Below are 19,051 nucleotides of genomic sequence, written 5' to 3'. Positions count from 1 at the left end.
ATGGAAAGCTGCTTTATTTGTTGGAGATTTTGCCTCAGTTTTTGAGCCAAAGCCAAAAATAGCTACGAAAGGAATGGGAAATATATAGAAAGTGTCTGATACTTCTACCTTCTGCTCAATCCATTCCTGGCTTTGGCATAAAAAATACCATGAAATTATAGAAAAGGAAAAGAAGGGTGGTCATTAAATAAGTGATAAAACTTTTATTACATTAAAAAGATAAAATGCCATAAAAACTAAGGAATAAGGGGAGAAGGATGATGAATCACATAACAGACCACAATTATGTAGTCCTTATATCCATCTCAATTATCAAACACTGAATAAGGCTACAGACACATCTGCGTTGGGTGACCGTTTGGGGATTCAGTCCCCCATCCCGCATTTTTCTGGAGGAAAGTGGACAGAAATTTGTAGAAATTTGTATTTGTATTGTAGTCTATGGAGACTACAGGTTTCCACAGGTAATCACTTTTTAAGTGGAAACCCCAACGCTAGTAAGGCTCTATTCAGATCACATTTTTTATATCCATTTAATGGTTGCAAAAACAGATGCAAAATGGACACAAATGCATACATACAGATGCATCCATATGCAAAGTCATCAAAGTTAAACAAAAAAAAATAATGGATCTGTTACTGTTCGTTTATTTTAAGGACACAAAAAGTAGTATACCATTTTTTTTTACCATATTTTTGTGTCTGTACAAAATGGACAGCAATGGATTGTTGGGGTTTTTTAACATTTATATCTATGTAAATGGATGACCATCCATGTGAATAGGTTCCTGTCCATTTTTTGGATGTGCTATAAACGGATGTAAAAAACATGATGTGAATGGAGCCTAATCCTGCTAATAACTGTGGATGAGTACTGTATATGCTAGAGTATAAGTCAACGTGAATATAAGCCGACACCCCTAATTTTACCACAAAAAGGGGGAAAACTTATTGACTCGAGTATAAGCCGAGGGGGGAAAATGCCTGACATTCTGTTTGTGCTCATGTTAATCCTAACAGGCTTTGGGCCTGTATGATAATGTCCCAGATGTCACGTGGTCTGGGATATTACGATATAAGCCCAAAGCCTGTGCTAGTAGTAATAGCCTGTTACTGCTAGCACAGGATTTGGGCCTGTATGGTAACAGGCTGATAATGCTATCATAAGGCTTTGGGCCTGTATGATAATGCCCCAAATGTCTGGGATATTATCATACAGGCCCAAAGTCTTATGATAGCAGTAACAGCCTGTTGCCATACAGGCTCAAAGCCTGTGCTAGCAGTAACAGGCTATTACTAGTAGCACAGGCTTTGGGCCTATATCGTAATATCCCAGACCACGTGATGTTTGGGATATGCACAAACCTGTGAACCCAGGGAGACCAATCATTTAATGTGTTGGCACCCTCACTGAGCAGATTTCTGTTTGGGTTGAGGGTACTCTTAAACCCTTAGTTAAGGATACAGCCAGCTACCTTCAGGACACCACAGACCTATTAAATAAACAATCCACTATAGATTTTTTCCTCGCCAAAATCCTCGCCTAAAAACTCCATGGGAATGGACCCTAAAGCTGAGGCTCTATGTTGCGGAAAGGCAGATTTTTTTTGTTGCAGATTTGGTGTGGTCTTTTGAGACAAAGCAAAAATGCCTACAAAAGCAAAGGGACATAAGAAAGCTCTTATACTTCTGCCTTCTGCGCAATCAACTCCTGGCTTTGGCTCAAAAAAACGCAGCAAAATCTGCAACACAAAAAGCTGCGTTTCTGCAATGTGGGGCCTTGGCCTAAAGGTGTAAACCTGTCAAACCTATTTAGAAAAAATACCTGTTTGCCCCATAGAGGGCCTATGCTAATATTACAAATTACATATCATATGTATACTTTTCTGTTAAAATTTTTTGTAAGCATATCCTAAAATATCACATAATATTTGTATACAATTAAACATAAAAAAACAATGTTCAAAGTATTTTATTTATCTTGAAGACGTATACAAAGACAGGCATATACAAAAGCATACAGGCATAAAACTGGAAAAAAAAATCACATTCGGCTGTTACAGATGTGATATATGCACAATCTTATCAGACAGCAATGAACAGCGAAAGAGCAAACAGGAATATGGGGGGCTTGAGGGGAAATGCAGACAAAATAGCTTCATGCATCTTATCATGTGAACATTTCACAATAAAGTGGCATGGTTTTGAGACAAAGCAGAATAAATATTAGTGTCATCCAAGATGCATGTATGCCTAGAAAAAAGAAAAAAAAATGTCATAATGGGAACATGAATATTATTCCAGTTAAACTGTCTGTATTTTACAGTAGCTTCCACTCAGAACAGAACAACAAAACTCCTCTGGTCCACTGATCGGTAGGGGTCTGAGCCAGAGGCATAAATTGAATCTCCTAAGCCCCAATGCAAAATATGTAATAAGGTCCCCACTTATCATGTGACTTCTTGTGTTGTAGAAATCTTAGTCCTCCCCACTAAAGATCCAGGGCCCTGTAACAAATTATACCTCTGCGCCCCATATACTGTAGCTACACCCTTGGTCTGAGCTGTCAGACCCCCACGATCTGCAAGTTATCCTTTATACTGTGGATAGAAAATAACTTGCTTAGGCTGAGGCCTCCTGTTGCGGAAAAGCAGTTTTTTTTTGTTGCAGATTTTGTTACATTTTTTTGAGCCAAAGTCAGGAGTGGATTAAGCAAAAGGTAGAAGTATAAGAACTTCCTATGTATTTCCCATCTTTTTGAAGCCATTCTTGACTGTGGTTCAAAACAATGCAACAAAACCTGCAACAAAAGAAGCTGCGTTTCCGCAATGGAGGCCCTAGCCTAAGTTGGGAAAATCCATTTGAGGCTGAGGCTCCAAATAGCGAAATGCATCTAAAAAAACGCTGCAGAAAAAATGCAACAAATACAAATTGTGTTCTTTTTCTTCAACAGTTTTCATTGGGTTTTTATTGCATTTTTTTTTTTTTTGCAGTGTTTTTTCTGCCACTCTTAAATATATAAGTAAAAAGGTTCCTGATTCCACAGCTAAAATGAACATGCAACATTTTTCAAAAACAAAATTGTCTTTGAAAACACAGCTTTTCTGCACATTTGTTGCTACTACTGTAAAACACAGATTTTTTTCTCCCTTTACATAGATGTGTAAAATGTGTGAATACTACAGGCATCTTAAAGAAGACCTTTCACCACCTCCACCAATTAAAGCTCTTAATTCACAAGCCCCCACCGTTCCTGAGCAATGAATGTTGTTAGTTTTGGTGCCTGATATGCTATTTAGTCTCTGTACTGTCAGGAGGGCGGTGCCAGGCAGGAGCAGACAATGGTTGTGATTCTGAGCCCTGACGCTGGCTGCCTATGATTGGAGCTCTGAATCACGCCCCCCCCCCCCCCCCACACACACACACACACACACACACACACCTGATAATGCCCTCCTGACATTATAGAGCTTAAATAGCACATCAGGAACCAAAACTAGCTGTGCTTGTTGCTAGGGAACTTTGGAGGCTAGAGAGAAATTTCCAACTGTGCCAGAATCAGTGGAGCAGCATCTATTCACACATGCTAAGAACTCGAATTGGTGGAGGTGGTGTGAAATTTAGGTTGAGTGCTCCTTTCAATATAATATAATGTGAAGTAGAATTGGAACTTACCAGAAGCACCTGAGTTTGGACCACCCTCTAAAAATGATAAAGCATATAAAGAAATAATTATAATCATGTTGTAATATAAAGAAGATTTTATGCACATTGGGATATCTAAAAATAACAACTTAGGCTGAGTTCACACAGAGTTTTTATGGTCCGGATTTTGACACGGAATCTGCTTCAAAATCTGCCTCTAAAAAACGCCTTCCACTTGACTTCATTAGGATCCGCTAGATGGAAGGAGAGCTGGGCCAGAGAGGGGTACGGGGCAGATGGAAGGAGTGCTGGGCACAAGCATCGGGCCAGCAGTCAGTCCTCGGATGTCATTCCCGATGCTGACTGCTGCTGTCCCGATGCTGGTGCTGATAAGCTCTGCTGGCCCGATAACGGAATAGAACCAAAAAACATTTCCTAATTCCTGAAGCGGATTTTTTCCTCTCCAAAATCCTTGCCAAAAAACTCAGTTTGAACTCACCCTTAGAGCTCATACACATGGTCATATTACAGAGCTTTGTGTTTCATACTGAAGTTTATAGAGGTGTTTTCTCTAGGATTCCATGGGGTAGAAATGATGTCATCTGATGCCGTATTACATGTGTACCCCTAGAAGCAATGCTACACCAATAGATACAGTGTCATGCTAAGGCACAGTATGGACCCAAGGGGAGACTATGCATCATTGGAAAGGCTCTATGTACATTTATAGCCATACACAAGTCAATTTACTCCTGTTTGACCAAAAGTTCGATTTTTTTTTTATTTTTTTATTATTATTATAAAATAGAAATTGTGATCTAAGACTGTGGATTGTTCATCATCAAAGATGATTTGGAGTCAGAAACCCTCTTTAAGAGTTCTGCTAACATTCATCTAATGCGTATGGCCACTTTTACTGTCTAAAGTAAAGCCCAATGTAGGCTCCGCTCCAACCTTTCTATAGCAGGCAAAAAGCACAATAATCGAAATCCAAGGTACCATAATAAATTCTCAAATCGTCTTTCCTTTGGTGGCAGGATAAAAATGAGACAGTGAAAAATGTATGAATCCCTGCATTCAACAATTCTGGGGTGAAAAGTGCACAGTATAGATTTAAGAATTTTTGAATTTATTTTGCACAAATTTGCAACATTTTGCATGTTTATATCATTGACTTCACTTTTAAAAAGTGGGTGGGATGTTGGCGTGGTTACTCTGTCTAGGGTCACATTCATATGATCTCGCTTTTCAGCTGTGAAACTCGGTCCATGTGTTGGCTGGATTTACCAGCCTGCACTTTATTGCAGGTGAGGGACTCTTTGAAGTATAGTTATCTATGGTGTTATGCCCGGTTCACACTAGCTTATGTGTTCTGTCCGAAAGGAGTCCACATGAGGACCCCCCCGCGGACGGAATACAAGCGCAACTGCAAGCGCTGTGAATTTAAAGCGCACAGACCCCATAGACTATAAGGGGGCCGTGTGCTTGCCACGCACTGCCCGCACAAATTATTCAGCACACGGACCCCACTATAGTCTATGGGGTCTGTGCGCTTTTACTGCACAGCGCTTGCAGTTGCGCTTGTATTCCGTCCGGGGGGTCCTCATAAGCTACACATAAGCTAGTGTGAACCGACCTTAGGAGTGCTTGCCTCCCAGTGACACACTGACTTGTACTATTATTAATATAGGACAATCTGTTACTGGCAAGCAGGGGCTCTTAGAAGCATAGATAACTATAATGCCAGGAGTCCCTCTCCCGACATACTGTTCAGACTTGAAAAGTCGGTCAACACAGCAACCAAGTTCCTAAGCTGAAAGTTGTGTGAATGCGGGGTAACTGTGCTCCAGATCTATTAACTGCAACTTTTTAACAAGGTACAAAATTGTCGCACTCGAATGAGTGGAAGCATAGAGTTATTCATGTACCAAATTTATCAAATATTGAAACAAATTACGCCAATGCAGACACCAACAAAACTGACTGTAAAAATTGATCTTATGATTAATTTTTCCCACAATACATAACATTTCCAGCTCTAGGAACGTTATATGTATATATTAACATTATGCCCTTATAAAGGCTGTAGGGTCAAAAATCACTCTTAGGGTGCATGCACACTACGTAACGCCGGGCGTGTATGAGAGCCGTACACGCCGGCATTACGGCAGACTGCCGAACACTTCCCATTCACTTCAATGGGAGCGCTCGTAACAGCGGCGTTTACGAGCGCTCCCATTGAAGTGAATGGGAAGTGTTCGGCAGCCCTGCTGTAACGCCGGCGTGTACGGCTCTCATACACGCCCGGCGTTACGTAGTGTGCATGCACCCTAAGATATATATATATAGAGAGGAGACTTTTTTTCTCAAATGTAGATTGTGAGCCCCATATAGGGATCACAATATACATTTCCCCTATCAGTAAAACACAAACACAGGGAGAACATACAAACTCCTTGCAGATGTTGTTCCTGGCTGGATTCAAACCCAGAACTCCAGCACTGCAAGGCTACAGTGCTAACCACTGAGCCACCGTGTTACCCCTTAGAGGAGACATTTCTGCCTTTTGTTCCACTGCTTGAATTTTAGATAAATGATTGTCAGTGTATTTCAAAAACTTTTTTTTTCCAGATCCTGATACCAATACATTTTATTTAGAAAAATAAATAGCATTTATTTTATTGTACAAACTGGGAATTCAAGTAAGTTTCACATTAAATTAATGAGCTAAGTCTTTGACGCTTTTTTCCTTGGTTTTCAGGAATAGTCGTTTTAAACTGACTGACGTTGGACCCCTGTGTCTTACCTTGTCCATTTGCTTTACTACACTTCACTATGTTGTCTTAAAGGAAACCGCTCTTCATTGTTCTGTGGTGGGTGGGAGAAGGGGATTTTGGAAGGGACAGAAGGAAGTAAAAAAAAAGTAGCAAAACAATAACAAAAAATTGTCCTTTAAAGGTTATTTACATTGTCTTTTTCTTTTAATAATACACAATGCAAATTAACAGAATTCATGTTTTTCTGTATTATTCATTTATGTTAACTAGGGCGCTAACATTTTATAGGCCCAGTAAGGGGATGAACCAGTCTGGTTAGCATAGTGAAGTTGTTAATACACTATGAAGTCCATTACCGTAATTAATGAATAAATATTTAAATAAATTAGAATACATTTGAATCTACTTTGTCATAAACAATTCCAGAAACCTCGTTTATCTAAGTATAAGGGAGGTGATAAATACATATTATAACTCTATATTAGATGAATTATTAGTTTATGCAAAATAATACATTTCATATTACATGATATATATTTTTTAATGTTTAATTCATTCTAAATGTTAACTCTAAAATACATTATTATTAAGAATATATTAAGTTTGGTATTTATAGTTTTGACACTCAGTTTAAGTACAGGTATACAGTTTTACTTTTTTAATTATTTTTTTCACTTCCATATTATATTACAGTACTTAGAATTATATTATAAAGAACTTTTCCGAGTTATTAAAAAATTGTCCTACTGCTAGAATTTGTGAATAATAAAAGTGTATATTCCCCATTTAGCGCCCCACCACCACTCTTCTTGAGTGCTGCTTCTCTGGTCCTCCCAGAAGGTACTCATATATCCTTATGTTATCACTCTGTTATCACTGCAGCTTTAGCCCCACGTTGCAGAAATGCAGCTTTTTTTGTTGCAGTTTTTTGAACCAAAGCCAGGATTGGAATGAGCACAACATAGAAGTATAAGAACTTCCTCTATATTTCCTATTCCTTTAATATCCATTCTTGGCTTTGGCTTAAAAAGCCACAACAAATACTGCAACAAAAAAAGCTGCGTTTCTGTAATGTGGGGCCTTTGACCTAAAGCACAAGACTAGCACCAGGCCACTGAGGCCAGTGATTTCCTGCAAAGTCCATGGTATATATGGATGCACCAACTACACAAAGCCAGATGGAGAGGATCAGAGTGCTGAAGCAGCAGAGATTAAACGGTTAAGTATATACAATTTTATTACACAATCCCAATTCCTCGAAATAGGACATTTTTGAATTATTTCAAAAATCCCTTTAAGGTATTTAATTGGTTTTGTTTTTTTTAAGTATTCCTTAGTGAGATGTCAACAAGTCTAGCACATTCTGGTAACAACTGTCTCAATACTCACTTGACGCCACTATGGGACCATATCCCAAAACAAAAACAGGTTCAGCATTGTGGGGGAAACTTGAGCGGAGACCAGAGCATGACTGCAAAGAAACATGTTGCACGTAGATGTTAATAAAAATGAAAAATATTATATTAGATACTGTAGCATTTTGTTTTAGTGATATTCTTATATTATGAAACTGTACAGTACATTGGGGAAGGAGCAGTTCATGAGAAACATGGCCTTAATAAAAGTCTTTTACCACTAGGGGGAGCTCACTGCATATAAATGTATTACTAAATTCAACAGTAGCTGTAAAAATCCATAAGCAGTGTGTTCCCTCTAGTGGCTGTAGGACGACTTGATAAGCCAAACCCTATAAATATTTCTGGAGCTATTGAGATTTATTAAAATTAAATTATTGGTATACTCATTTGCTCCAGAGGATCCCAATGAAAGGATGGTGTTTTTCATACTGATACTATTATACTATGTTGTTATCTGTTCCTGTAGTATACATATAAGTAGTACACAATAGTAAACTGTTATACTATAGTAATAAATAAATAAATAAACAAAATAAATAATAATAGGAATAATTGCTTGCTTACAGGTTTACATAGGTGCCTTGTGGTATCACAAATGCTTGCTTCACAGTGCAAAAATACTGAGTTGTAATCTCCAACAAACTTGAACATCTGGACAGAGAAGCGTCCGTGTGTGGAGACTCCATTTTCCCTGACGTTCACAGTTTTATCTCTCCTGTTAGGGCAGCTGTATAAAAGATAACAATGTGATGATTCGCTAGCAGTGTAAGGACTCAGAATTCAATTAGTTGTAATTAAAAGATAAGTTTTATGATTTTTGTTCCATTTCTGCTTTTTCCGATACTCTAAATGGGGAACTTATTGTCATAATTGGCGTTTGTGCTGTTTCCAGTATAAGGACTCTCCACACCCTACTATTATTTCCTGAAATCTCCAGACTTCCAAGTGTATCGATAACCTTAACCTATGGTAGTGCTATACGTAAACTAGGAATTTGAGGTGGTGGTTATAACAATATAACATAGTTCAAATCATAACCTTGCTTGCTTATGAATTATTCAGGTTATATCTGCTGCACATTTTCTTGAACTTACCTATTTTGTATTATATAATATTTCACCGGGTCATTAAAATCCTTTGTTGGAGTAGCAAAGCAGTTCTTCATCAACACAACATACTGATACGCATTTTCACCTTCAAGATTCACTGCAACATACACTATGGCTTCTGTGGACAGTGTAACCTCACCAACATTGTACGTGGATGCATAAAGAGGGTCTTTATAGAGACGCATTTGTGCCCTGAATTCTCCCACACCTGCAATTTCCAAAGTCACTGAACTGTAAAAATAACAACAAAATTACTGATACTGAAAATGACCGCAACTTTTATACAGCTGCTGAAGCAATGATGTAGTAATCATCAAGCACATAGACAAATCTGAGTCTCTGAACCCATCAAAAGTTATCAAACTAGCAGCAAGGGAAATTATAAGTACTATATTGTCACACACCTCCCTGGGGTACTATGTAATGCAGCAGTGCAGTGGTTAATTTTTCTTGGTCCTGAGCTCTGATGCATGAACTTATCAGGCCTGCTATATGTAATCAGTCACATATCTCACTCGCTGCCTGGTGATAGAAATCTCCATGCAGGTCTTCCTACCCTTTTCAGTGTGTGTTTCAGATCCAGTTCCTGACCTCGGCTTGTCCCTGACTCTTCTTTCTTGCACGGTATGTCTATAGTTTTTCCTGATCTTGATCTCTCTGTATAGCTATTGTTATCTTGCTGGCTACCATTGATGACTCCGCGCCAGTCTCTGACTAGGTTTTATTAGCATACTTTGCTATCACTGCCAATCTTCTCTGGATATCACAGCTCAGGGTCGGACTGGGGTGTCTAGGGCCCACCAGTGGAATTGTTTCTAGGGGCCCACCACCAGGACCCTGCAGATCAGCGGTACCGAGACAGGGTGGTTAAAGGTTATAACATGTTGGGAGCCATGCTACTCACGCACTATACCATGTGCAGTACATATACCTACTGCTACAGCCTGTATGGCAAGTGAACAGCATGGCTCCTAGAAATATTACCATTATCCGTAGCTGAAGTGTCCTGGAAAAAGCTGATCTGCAGAGGTCCAGGCTGTTGTATCATCGCATATGTAATATTGATGGCCTATCCTAAGGACAGACCATCAATATTAGAAACATGGCTAAATCCCTGTGTGAACTTAGACTTATACCTATAGGGAAACTGCAGGTGTTTCTGCAGATATAAGTGACATGCTGCGATTTCCAAAACCGCAACAGTTTTGGAAATTGCAGTGTGTCTGCCATGTGTGTTTTTCTGCAATGTGTGGATGGGATTGCACTCACTATATACCTACACACTCAGGCCTGGTTCACATCTGCGTTCAGTAATCCATTCGGGGAGTCCGCATGGGGACCCTCCCAAACAGACTACCGAACGCATTAGCAAGTGGTATGCAGTGAAAGCACACATAGACTATAATGGGGTCCATGTGATTTCTGTGCAGTGTCTGCAAAGAACATGCGGACAGAAAAGTACTTCACAATCTACTTTCCTGTCCACATGACTCGTGTGGACACCGCGTGGAAAGCACATGGACCCTATTATAGTCTATGGGGTCCGCGTACTTTCACTGCACACCGCTTGCTAATGCATTTGATAATCCGTTCGGGGGGGGGGGGTTCCCATGCAGACTCCCCAAACAGATCACTGAACGCAGATGTGAACCAGGCCTTATACATATACCATATATACTCACACATATACAATACTATAGCACATATACATTTATATACATTCATATACCATATATAAGTCATATATACTTGTATGAATACTATATATACACACATATATATACATACACATTATTATAGCATACTGTATATACTCACACATACCTGTATACAAACATACAGTACTCACACAGTATACAGGACACATACTTTACACAAATGTACACATGCATACATATTAAACATACAGATTTTACAAAAAGAATTTACTCACCATTGCAGCAGTAGTAAACTCAGCAGACGACTCCTGTCTTCCCCACACGCTGCGATGTAAGAGCATTCAGTGTGAGGAGGAGGGGGAGGGGGAGAGAGGAAGTGCGTGCGGATAGCAGGGACGAGACCTCACAGGAGAGCAGCAAAGCAGCTGCAGGTAAGTGAAGGAAGAGGCCGTTAGCTGAGGCTGAAGCTGCACATGCTATACAGCTTCAGCATCAGCTAATAGGGGCCCCATGTGTGGAGACAGATGCATTGGCCAGGTACCCGGTTGGGGGCCCCTGGCCATCCCGATCGGGCCCCGACCAATGCATCTGCATTGTTAAAATGAAAACGTTAAGTCAGGGCCCACCGGGGGATTCCCCGGTGCTCCGGCGGGCCAGTCCGACCCTGTCACAGCTTCTATATTCCCTGCCACAAAATCCAAATCCCTGTTATAGGGGTTAAAGGGTGAACACCAGGGAATCCCTAAACCAGTGCTAATAGGATTGAGATTTATGAGTCCACTCCTAGTGTTATCATAACATAGGTAAATAATAGGATGTAAGCTCACACTGGATCATGAAGTAGAAATGTCCAGCATGAGGGTATTGAGTGTTTATGATTAATTTCACATTGAATACTATTGATTATTGCCTATAAATTCTTCATCATAGAGGTAAAGAGGTTCTCCAGGACTTGCCATCCCCTCCAGTCTGGTCTCTGTTTAGTTCCTGCAGTAATGATATGTCCTACATGCACGTGGACCACTGCAGCAAGTCACTAGCCTCATCACAGTTGTAGGTAGCCCTTCCTTCACAGTGCCAAAGGCTCAGTTAACTGTCCTTTGTCTGTATCTAAATACATAAAAGTAGCTTGTTTGCGCCCCAGCATTAAATGGGTTGTCCAGGATAAATTGTTTTTGCCAAAGAGTCCGGGAAAGGTGGAAAAAAAAAATCCCATACTCACCTATCTCTGGTACTCAAGTGTTCTCCAAACTCGGTCTGGTCCAGCTGCCCCTGGTGTTTCTTCTGCTGGACGTCCTTGCTGTACATGACCTCTGAGGCCGATTAGCGGCCTAAGGACGTAACTCGCATATGTCACATGGCCAAAAATGATTTATCTTGGACAACCCTTTTAACGTTAGTTCATAAACTCAGTGGAACATTAGAAATGTATTTCTCCTTGTGCATAGTACATTATAGGACATGGATAGAAAACATAAAAGGTCAGAGGAACCGGGGCTGAGCCAAGTTACTGACACATAGTCCAATCCAGCCATGTTCAAAATCCAGCAACGCTCAATCTTTTTGTGACTAGAAGTCACAGTCATGGCACCCTCAGGGTTGAAAAGTAACTCCATTCACTTCCATAATTAATGGAGCAGCAGAGCTTTCGTCCCCTACTAGGCATTGACACCAGAGTATTCAAACATAATAGAGTTCGGGATGTTATTACCTTATAATTGGTTTTAATGGATCCAGGCTCAGCTGTAAATCCAATGGATATGAGCAAGAAAATTGTAATTGAACTTCATGATTTCTTATAATGATTTCATCTGTCTGCATTTTCACAATCATTGTATTTCTGTAAATTGCATGTGTTCCATTATTCTGAAAAAAAGAAAAATTCACTTAAATTAAGAAATATTAGTAGGTTCTGTTCACATTTTCTTTTTGCCTGCTTTCCATTATTCGTTATGGGTAGTATAAATGTAATAGAAATCAAAGAGTTAACAGTTTAATTTTGTCAAACAACAAAACGAAGTGAATGAAGAAAAGAGAAATCTAAATCCCATCACTATTTGATGTGACCGCCCATTGGAGGAGATGACCTGGAAGTGATGATATGGTTGCCACAGAGCCCTAATCTTGACATCATCCAGTCTGTCTGGGATTATATGAAGAGACAGAAGGATTGGAACAAGCCTACATCCACAGAAGATCTGTGCTTAGTTCTCAAGATGGCAGGAACAACCTCCCTACTGAGTTCCTTGAAAAACTTTCTATAAGTCTACCTTGAAGATCTGATGGAAGGCAAAGGGTGATCACACCAGATATTCATGGGATTTTCTTCATTCACTTAATATTTTAATTGACAATAATAACCTATTAACATCTCTATTTCTGAAGCAATCTTACTTTGCAGAATTTTACAGACCTGCCTAAAGTTTTTGCACAGTAATATAGCCTGCTGTGATATTCTACCCATAAGACTGACGCTCAGATGTAACACACGATGGATCAGAAGGATGTAGTTATCTTTTGACAGTCCTATTTCCCTCTCTGTATAAGTATACTTACTATCAGATCATTTCCACATGCTCCATCTTGAAGAAGTGTGGTAGCTGAAATTACGCCGCTGCTGTTCTCTATATAACCAATACAGTCCTTATTACGGAGGTGAATATTGGAGACGTCAAGGTTAAGATTTCTCAGTTGGCAGGTGTGGAAGGAAGCTGTAATTTCCTTAGTACCACACTCTAGATCAATACCCAAGTCTTCAATATCTATACATGGATGGAATAATGGGATTCATTTATATATAGTACTTACTTATATTTTATTAGCTCACATATGCAAATGTCAAGATATGTTTCATATGATAATACATTTAACCTTTTCTCATCCAAAGACATACAGAATCTGTCTTGTCCTCCTACAAACACTTGTAATAGTTAAATCCTTCAGTGACCTCTGTGGCAGCCATTAAAATGGTGAACATATAGATATTGACCACGATCAGACATCCACATGGAATATCTTTGTAGAAACTCTATCTCAGGATATTTTTATTAGCATATTTAGCATAATTATATATGCTATAAAATAATAGCAAAATTAACTGTCCCTTGGGTCCCAAATGACAGAGAGCCAAACGCTAGTAGGAACCTAGCAATAGCCCCATACTCTGTACACAATAAGAAGCAGTGGGAAGCTCTCAATAGAGAAACAAGGGAAAGAGTGAAAATATGCAGGATTTTACAGAAAGTAGACAAAATTTATTAATAAAGTATATTACAAAATTTAGTAATGACATAACTAGTTCTAAAAGTTGTCAGAAAGTTTAGATATACTTTAAAGCTACTGAGCCCCAAAGCAAAATCTGTAACATAGCCCTTTCCCCCACCTATCATATGTCAGTTCTAATAATAATGTCTTGTTATGTGTCAGCTGTGTCTCTTGGCTCCTTCAAGCACCAGTCCCCATTTGCAACTATGACCTCTCCACCATGTTACTGCGCTATGCCATAAAACTTTAGGGACTTTGCATGTTGTTGTGCAGTCTCAGTTCTGCAATGTGCATGAGGTCAATGCAAATATCTGACATTTGTGTTATAAACTTAACAAAACCTTGAAAAGGCGTTTCACATACCATAGATTTCACGTCCATTTTTACAGACACATGTATATTTTCCATCAGTCATTCTACATTCTTCATCTTCTGTACAGTTGCAGAGACTTTTTACTGTAGCTGGGTCTAAAATATATTAATAGAACATCAATCGAATATTATACAATAGACACCAGTGAATATTGCAATGAACATACTGTACCATACCTGTGCAATAAGCTGAGCTGCAGTATGGCGCTCTTTTTATATTATACACGTGATATCCACCAGGACAAGCCTTGACCTGGACGCTAGTTTCCCAGTAACAACAGTCTGTATTCCAGTTTGCGCAAACGGGAAGAGTAACAATTCCTTCCCCTTCTAAGGGATGTGATCCGTTTATCCACATTGGGGCTTCTGAATTGCAGTGCCTTGTGGGCACACAAGTTTCTGGCATCCGAATGCCTCCAGTGCCTGTAAATCGGTACCATCCATACAAGCCAATATCACAGTTATAACCATTACCACTGCCAGTGCTTCTCCAGGGATCATCAAGTGTAATATAGTTAGAACAGGGATCAAAACAGTTATAATGTCCTTCTGACTTCGTACAGTCCATGGCTGGACCACAAACACCTGTTGCACATTCATCCACTTCACAATGAAAACCATTACCGTAGTAGCCATCTGGACAAATACACATGTGGCTACCATACTCATTGAAGCAGTGTGCTAGAGGGTGACATGAACTAAGAGTTCTGTTAGAACATTCATCAATATCAACACAGATATCTGAAGGGTTTTTGGTAAATCCATCTTTGCATTCACATCGGTATGACCCATATGTGTTTATACAAACACCTGAGCAGTTGTTGGACCAAGAGAAAGCACATTCATCGATGTCGGAGCATTTGAAGCCATCACCAATTAACCCATTGTTACAATGGCATTCCTTCCTGCCTGAGGACTCTTGACATGTTGCATTAAGGTGACATTCAGAACAGTCAGTAGTAGCTACAATACAAAAAAGACATAAATGACATATATCTAAACATTCTCACAGAGGTAGTTGTAAGAACTATAGTGAATACATTAAGATCATAGCTGCTATAATAAAGGAGTATACGTTGTAGCGGACTCCTCAGAGCAGAAACACTAGTTGCCACATGATACTTACTCAGACAGTTTACTTGTAGACTCAACATGCTTTCTACAGAAAGGTAAAAATACCTAAAGTTTTCAAACCATAAAGACCTTTTGGTATACAACTTATTGACATGGTTGGGCTTGGGTAGTGGATCCCTCTCTTGGCACTTCCTATCTAGTGTAAACCCTGTGCAGTAAAGTCTCCTAAGTTTCCTAACAAGGAACATACTGTAGCTCTATAAGGTGGTAGGAGCCGCCACCTTTCAAAAAATTGTCTTAAGTGGGTGACTAATTTAGGTCCTCACCCAGGATTGGTGTGTGCAAATATTGTATGTATTTACTTGTCTTTTATGCATCTTATTATGTTGATGACTTATTACTCTGTGTGATGTAACTCTTTTGTTGTAGATTTTTTTATATTTTTTTAAATGTAGATTGTAAGCCCCACAGAGGGCTCACAATGTACATTTTTCCCTATCAGTATGTCTTTTTGGAATATGGGATGGAAATCCATACAAACACGGGGAGAACATACAAACTCCTTGCAGATGGCATTTTGCCCTTAGTGGGATTTTAACACCAGGACCAAGCGCTGCAAGGCTGCAAGGCTAACCACTGAGCCACCGTGGGGCCCAGTTGTAGATTTTTTTTTCCTACCTTGCTCTAGTGTTTTCTGGAAAGAAGACAGCCAAAACAGGTTTTACCCATTGGCTTTGTAGTCGGCATGTCCCTTTGGAACTGCTTAACATACAGTCTTAAAGATCGTCTGACGCCTTGTAGTTAAGCTGGACAGGACTACTCTTATAGAAAATAAGGTTTTCCCATGCCTTTGGGTCTGGACCTCTATTTTTGCTGGTCTGGTGCTCTGGCAATGCAGTTCAGTCCTGGAGCTGTTTGTTCTATTCAAAGACTAGTATTGCAAAATCATGTGTATGAGAACCACAAATCCCTCGCTATGTGCAATACGGAAACATTGTTCTCACGGCAAAGGAAGTGTTGTGTTTCTTATGCGTGGATTGCTAATGCTGATCCTGGCTGTTTCTTATCTGCTGAGAAACTGATGTTAACCTGTGTTATGCTAAATATCACCTACTGGTGATAACATGTCAGCGTGAGAAGAGTGTATTTTTTGGCTGTGACATTTCTACAGTCAAGAAGTGGGGATATGGCTTTCCTGTCCATGGGTCAAACATTCAGATATAGTCGGAGTAGACCATGGGCCCAAGGACCCTATTTTCTGGGAAACAGGGTAGTTCACAGGAGAGGCTTCTCCCTATACCTACTGTAAGCCTTGAAATATTCCTCATTCTGCAATTCCACTACTGCGGTAGTATATACAGTGTATCTGCACTAGTCCTAGCACAGACATTTTTAGCTTAAGTGGTGCATTGCGACCTTTGATGCCAGATTTCTAGCTGCCCTGGTGAATCTGGATGTCTCCTGGAGCTAATACCTTGCTGACAGATAGACTTAAAACCACAGAGAATTTCGCACTACAACAGGCACACGTCCAACCATAAACGTGCCAAAAGCATTTTCTTTTATAAGTCCTACAGATCCATCCTAATTGCTGCAAACATAGTGATGGAGAAGTAGGGTCATGGGCAGATTAAGACTAGCATGGACCTTGAGCTGTAGGAAGACTGCAGGTCCCTACCAGTCTAGAGTTTTTTAATGGGCTGTTTATCAGCTGAATGAACATTCATAGGGATGTTCATTTTTAATCATTTCCTAATGTTAGGTTGGGTCTATACATTACACATGCTGTTCACAGGCAAAATGTATTATTTTCTAACATGATCTACCCACGAAAGCCTCATGGCCAAAGCTACATTGAAAGGTAGTTAACAGAGATGAGCGAACAGTGTTCTATCGAACACATGTTCGATCGGATATCAGGCTGTTCGATGTGTTCGATTCGAATCGAACATCACGTGACAAACTCCAAAAAAATTTAATTCCCCTCCCACCTTCCCTGGTGCTTTTTTTGCACCAATAACAGCGCAGGGGAGGTGGGACAGGAACTACGACACCGGAGGCATTGAAAAAAATCGGAAAAAGTCATTGGCTGCCGAAATCAGGTGACCCCCATTTTAGACGAATAGTGGATTTCAGATCCGGGTCATAGGAGACTGTGAACTTTGTGACTATGAAACAGGGATAGCTATACAGGCAGGGATAGCTAGGGATAACCTTTATTTATGTGGGAATGTTATTAAAAATAACTTTTTGGGGCTCTATCGGGTGTGTAATTGTGATTTTTGTGAGATAAACTTTTTCCCATAGGATTGCATTGAGCAGCGTTGATTGGCCAGTCTACGGAATTCGGCCAATCAGCGCTGGCTCTGCCGGAGGAGGCGGAGTCTAAGATCGCTCCACACTAGTCTCCATTCAGGTCCGACCTTAGACTCCGCCTCCTCCGACAGAGCCAGCGTTGATTGGCCGAATTCTGTAAACTAGCCAATCAGCGCTGGCCAATGCATTCTATTGGCGTAATGAAGCAGAGCTGAATGTGTGTGCTGAGCTCAACTACGCCGGTGGCGTAGCCGAGAGTTCAGTGCACGGCCAGCTCTGCTATGCCGGAGATTGAACTCTCAACTACGCCGGTGGTGTAGCCAAGAGTGCAGTGCACGGCCAGCTCTGCTATGCCAGAGATTGAACTCTCAACTATGCCGGTGGCGTAGCCAAGAGTTCAGTGCACGGCCAGCTCTGCTATGCCGGAGATTGAGCAGAGTTGGCCGTGCGCTCCAAGCGCATACTCTGTCCGGAGATGTAGCCATGCTGATACGGTCAACACTGCTACATCTCAGATCGGACCACAATGGAGACTGCTGTGGAGTCCACTGCTGTGGAGTCCACAACCCTTCTGCACCCTCGGCTCTACTACATCAGAGCCGAGGGTGCACTTGAACCCTTCTGCACACTCGGCTCTGCTACATCAGAGCCGAGGGTGCACTTGAACCCTTCTGAACTCTCGGCTCTGCTACATCAGAGCCAAGGGTGCACTTGAACCCTTCTGCACCCTCGGCTCTGCTACATCAGAGCTGAGGGTGCACTTGAACCCTTGGGCACACTCGGCTCTGCTACATCAGAGCCGAGGGTGCACTTGAACCCTTCTGCACACTCGGCTCTGCTACACCACCGGAGCGCACGGCCAACTCTGCTCAATCTCCGGCATAGCAGAGCTGGCCGTGCACTGAACTCTTGGCTACACCACCGGCGTAGTTGAGAGTTCAATCTCCGGCATAGCAGAGCTGGCCGTGCACTGAACTCCCGGCTACGCCACCGGTTGAGCTCAGCACACACATTCAGCTCTGCTTCATCACGCCAATAGAATGCATTGGCCAGCGCTGATTGGCCAGTTTACAGAATTTGGACAATCAACGCTGGCTCTTTCAGAGGAGGCGGAGTCTAATATCGGAACTGAATGGAGGCTGGTGTAGAGCGATCTTAGACTCCGCCTCCTCCAGCAGAGCCATTGTTGATTGGCCGAATTCTGTAAACTGGCCAATCAGCGCTGGTCAATGCATTCCTATTGGAAAAAGTTAGCTTGCGAAAATCGCAAGCTGACAGGGATTTCCATGTAATAAAGTGATTTATATGCCCCCAGACATGCTTCCCCTGCTGTCCCAGTGTCATTCCAGGGTGTTGGTATCATTTCCTGGGGTGTCATAGTGGACTTGGTGACCCTCCAGAGACGGATTTGGGTATAT

General features: G+C 40.9%; 1 protein-coding gene across 1 annotated transcript in view; it reads right to left on the bottom strand.

The window, feature by feature from the left end:
- Positions 1-2,125: 2,125 nt before the first annotated feature.
- Positions 2,126-19,051, bottom strand: part of LOC142216619 (uromodulin-like) — a 29,539-nt gene continuing 12,613 nt past the window's right edge. The window contains exons 7-15 of the mRNA XM_075284591.1: positions 14,421-15,206; positions 14,235-14,339; positions 13,164-13,369; positions 12,319-12,473; positions 8,935-9,180; positions 8,405-8,567; positions 7,812-7,893; positions 3,676-3,702; positions 2,126-2,253 (exon numbers count right to left, since the gene is read on the bottom strand). Coding sequence (XP_075140692.1) covers positions 2,171-2,253; positions 3,676-3,702; positions 7,812-7,893; positions 8,405-8,567; positions 8,935-9,180; positions 12,319-12,473; positions 13,164-13,369; positions 14,235-14,339; positions 14,421-15,206 — 1,853 coding nt within the window. The 3' untranslated portion in view covers positions 2,126-2,170. The remainder of the gene's footprint in view (positions 2,254-3,675; positions 3,703-7,811; positions 7,894-8,404; positions 8,568-8,934; positions 9,181-12,318; positions 12,474-13,163; positions 13,370-14,234; positions 14,340-14,420; positions 15,207-19,051) is intronic.

Source organism: Leptodactylus fuscus, chromosome 8 (assembly GCF_031893055.1).
Source record: "Leptodactylus fuscus isolate aLepFus1 chromosome 8, aLepFus1.hap2, whole genome shotgun sequence".
NCBI classification, from domain to species: Eukaryota; Metazoa; Chordata; class Amphibia; order Anura; family Leptodactylidae; genus Leptodactylus; species Leptodactylus fuscus.
The sequence above is the reverse complement of the archived record's forward strand: the minus strand, read 5'-3'. Positions and strand labels throughout refer to the sequence as shown.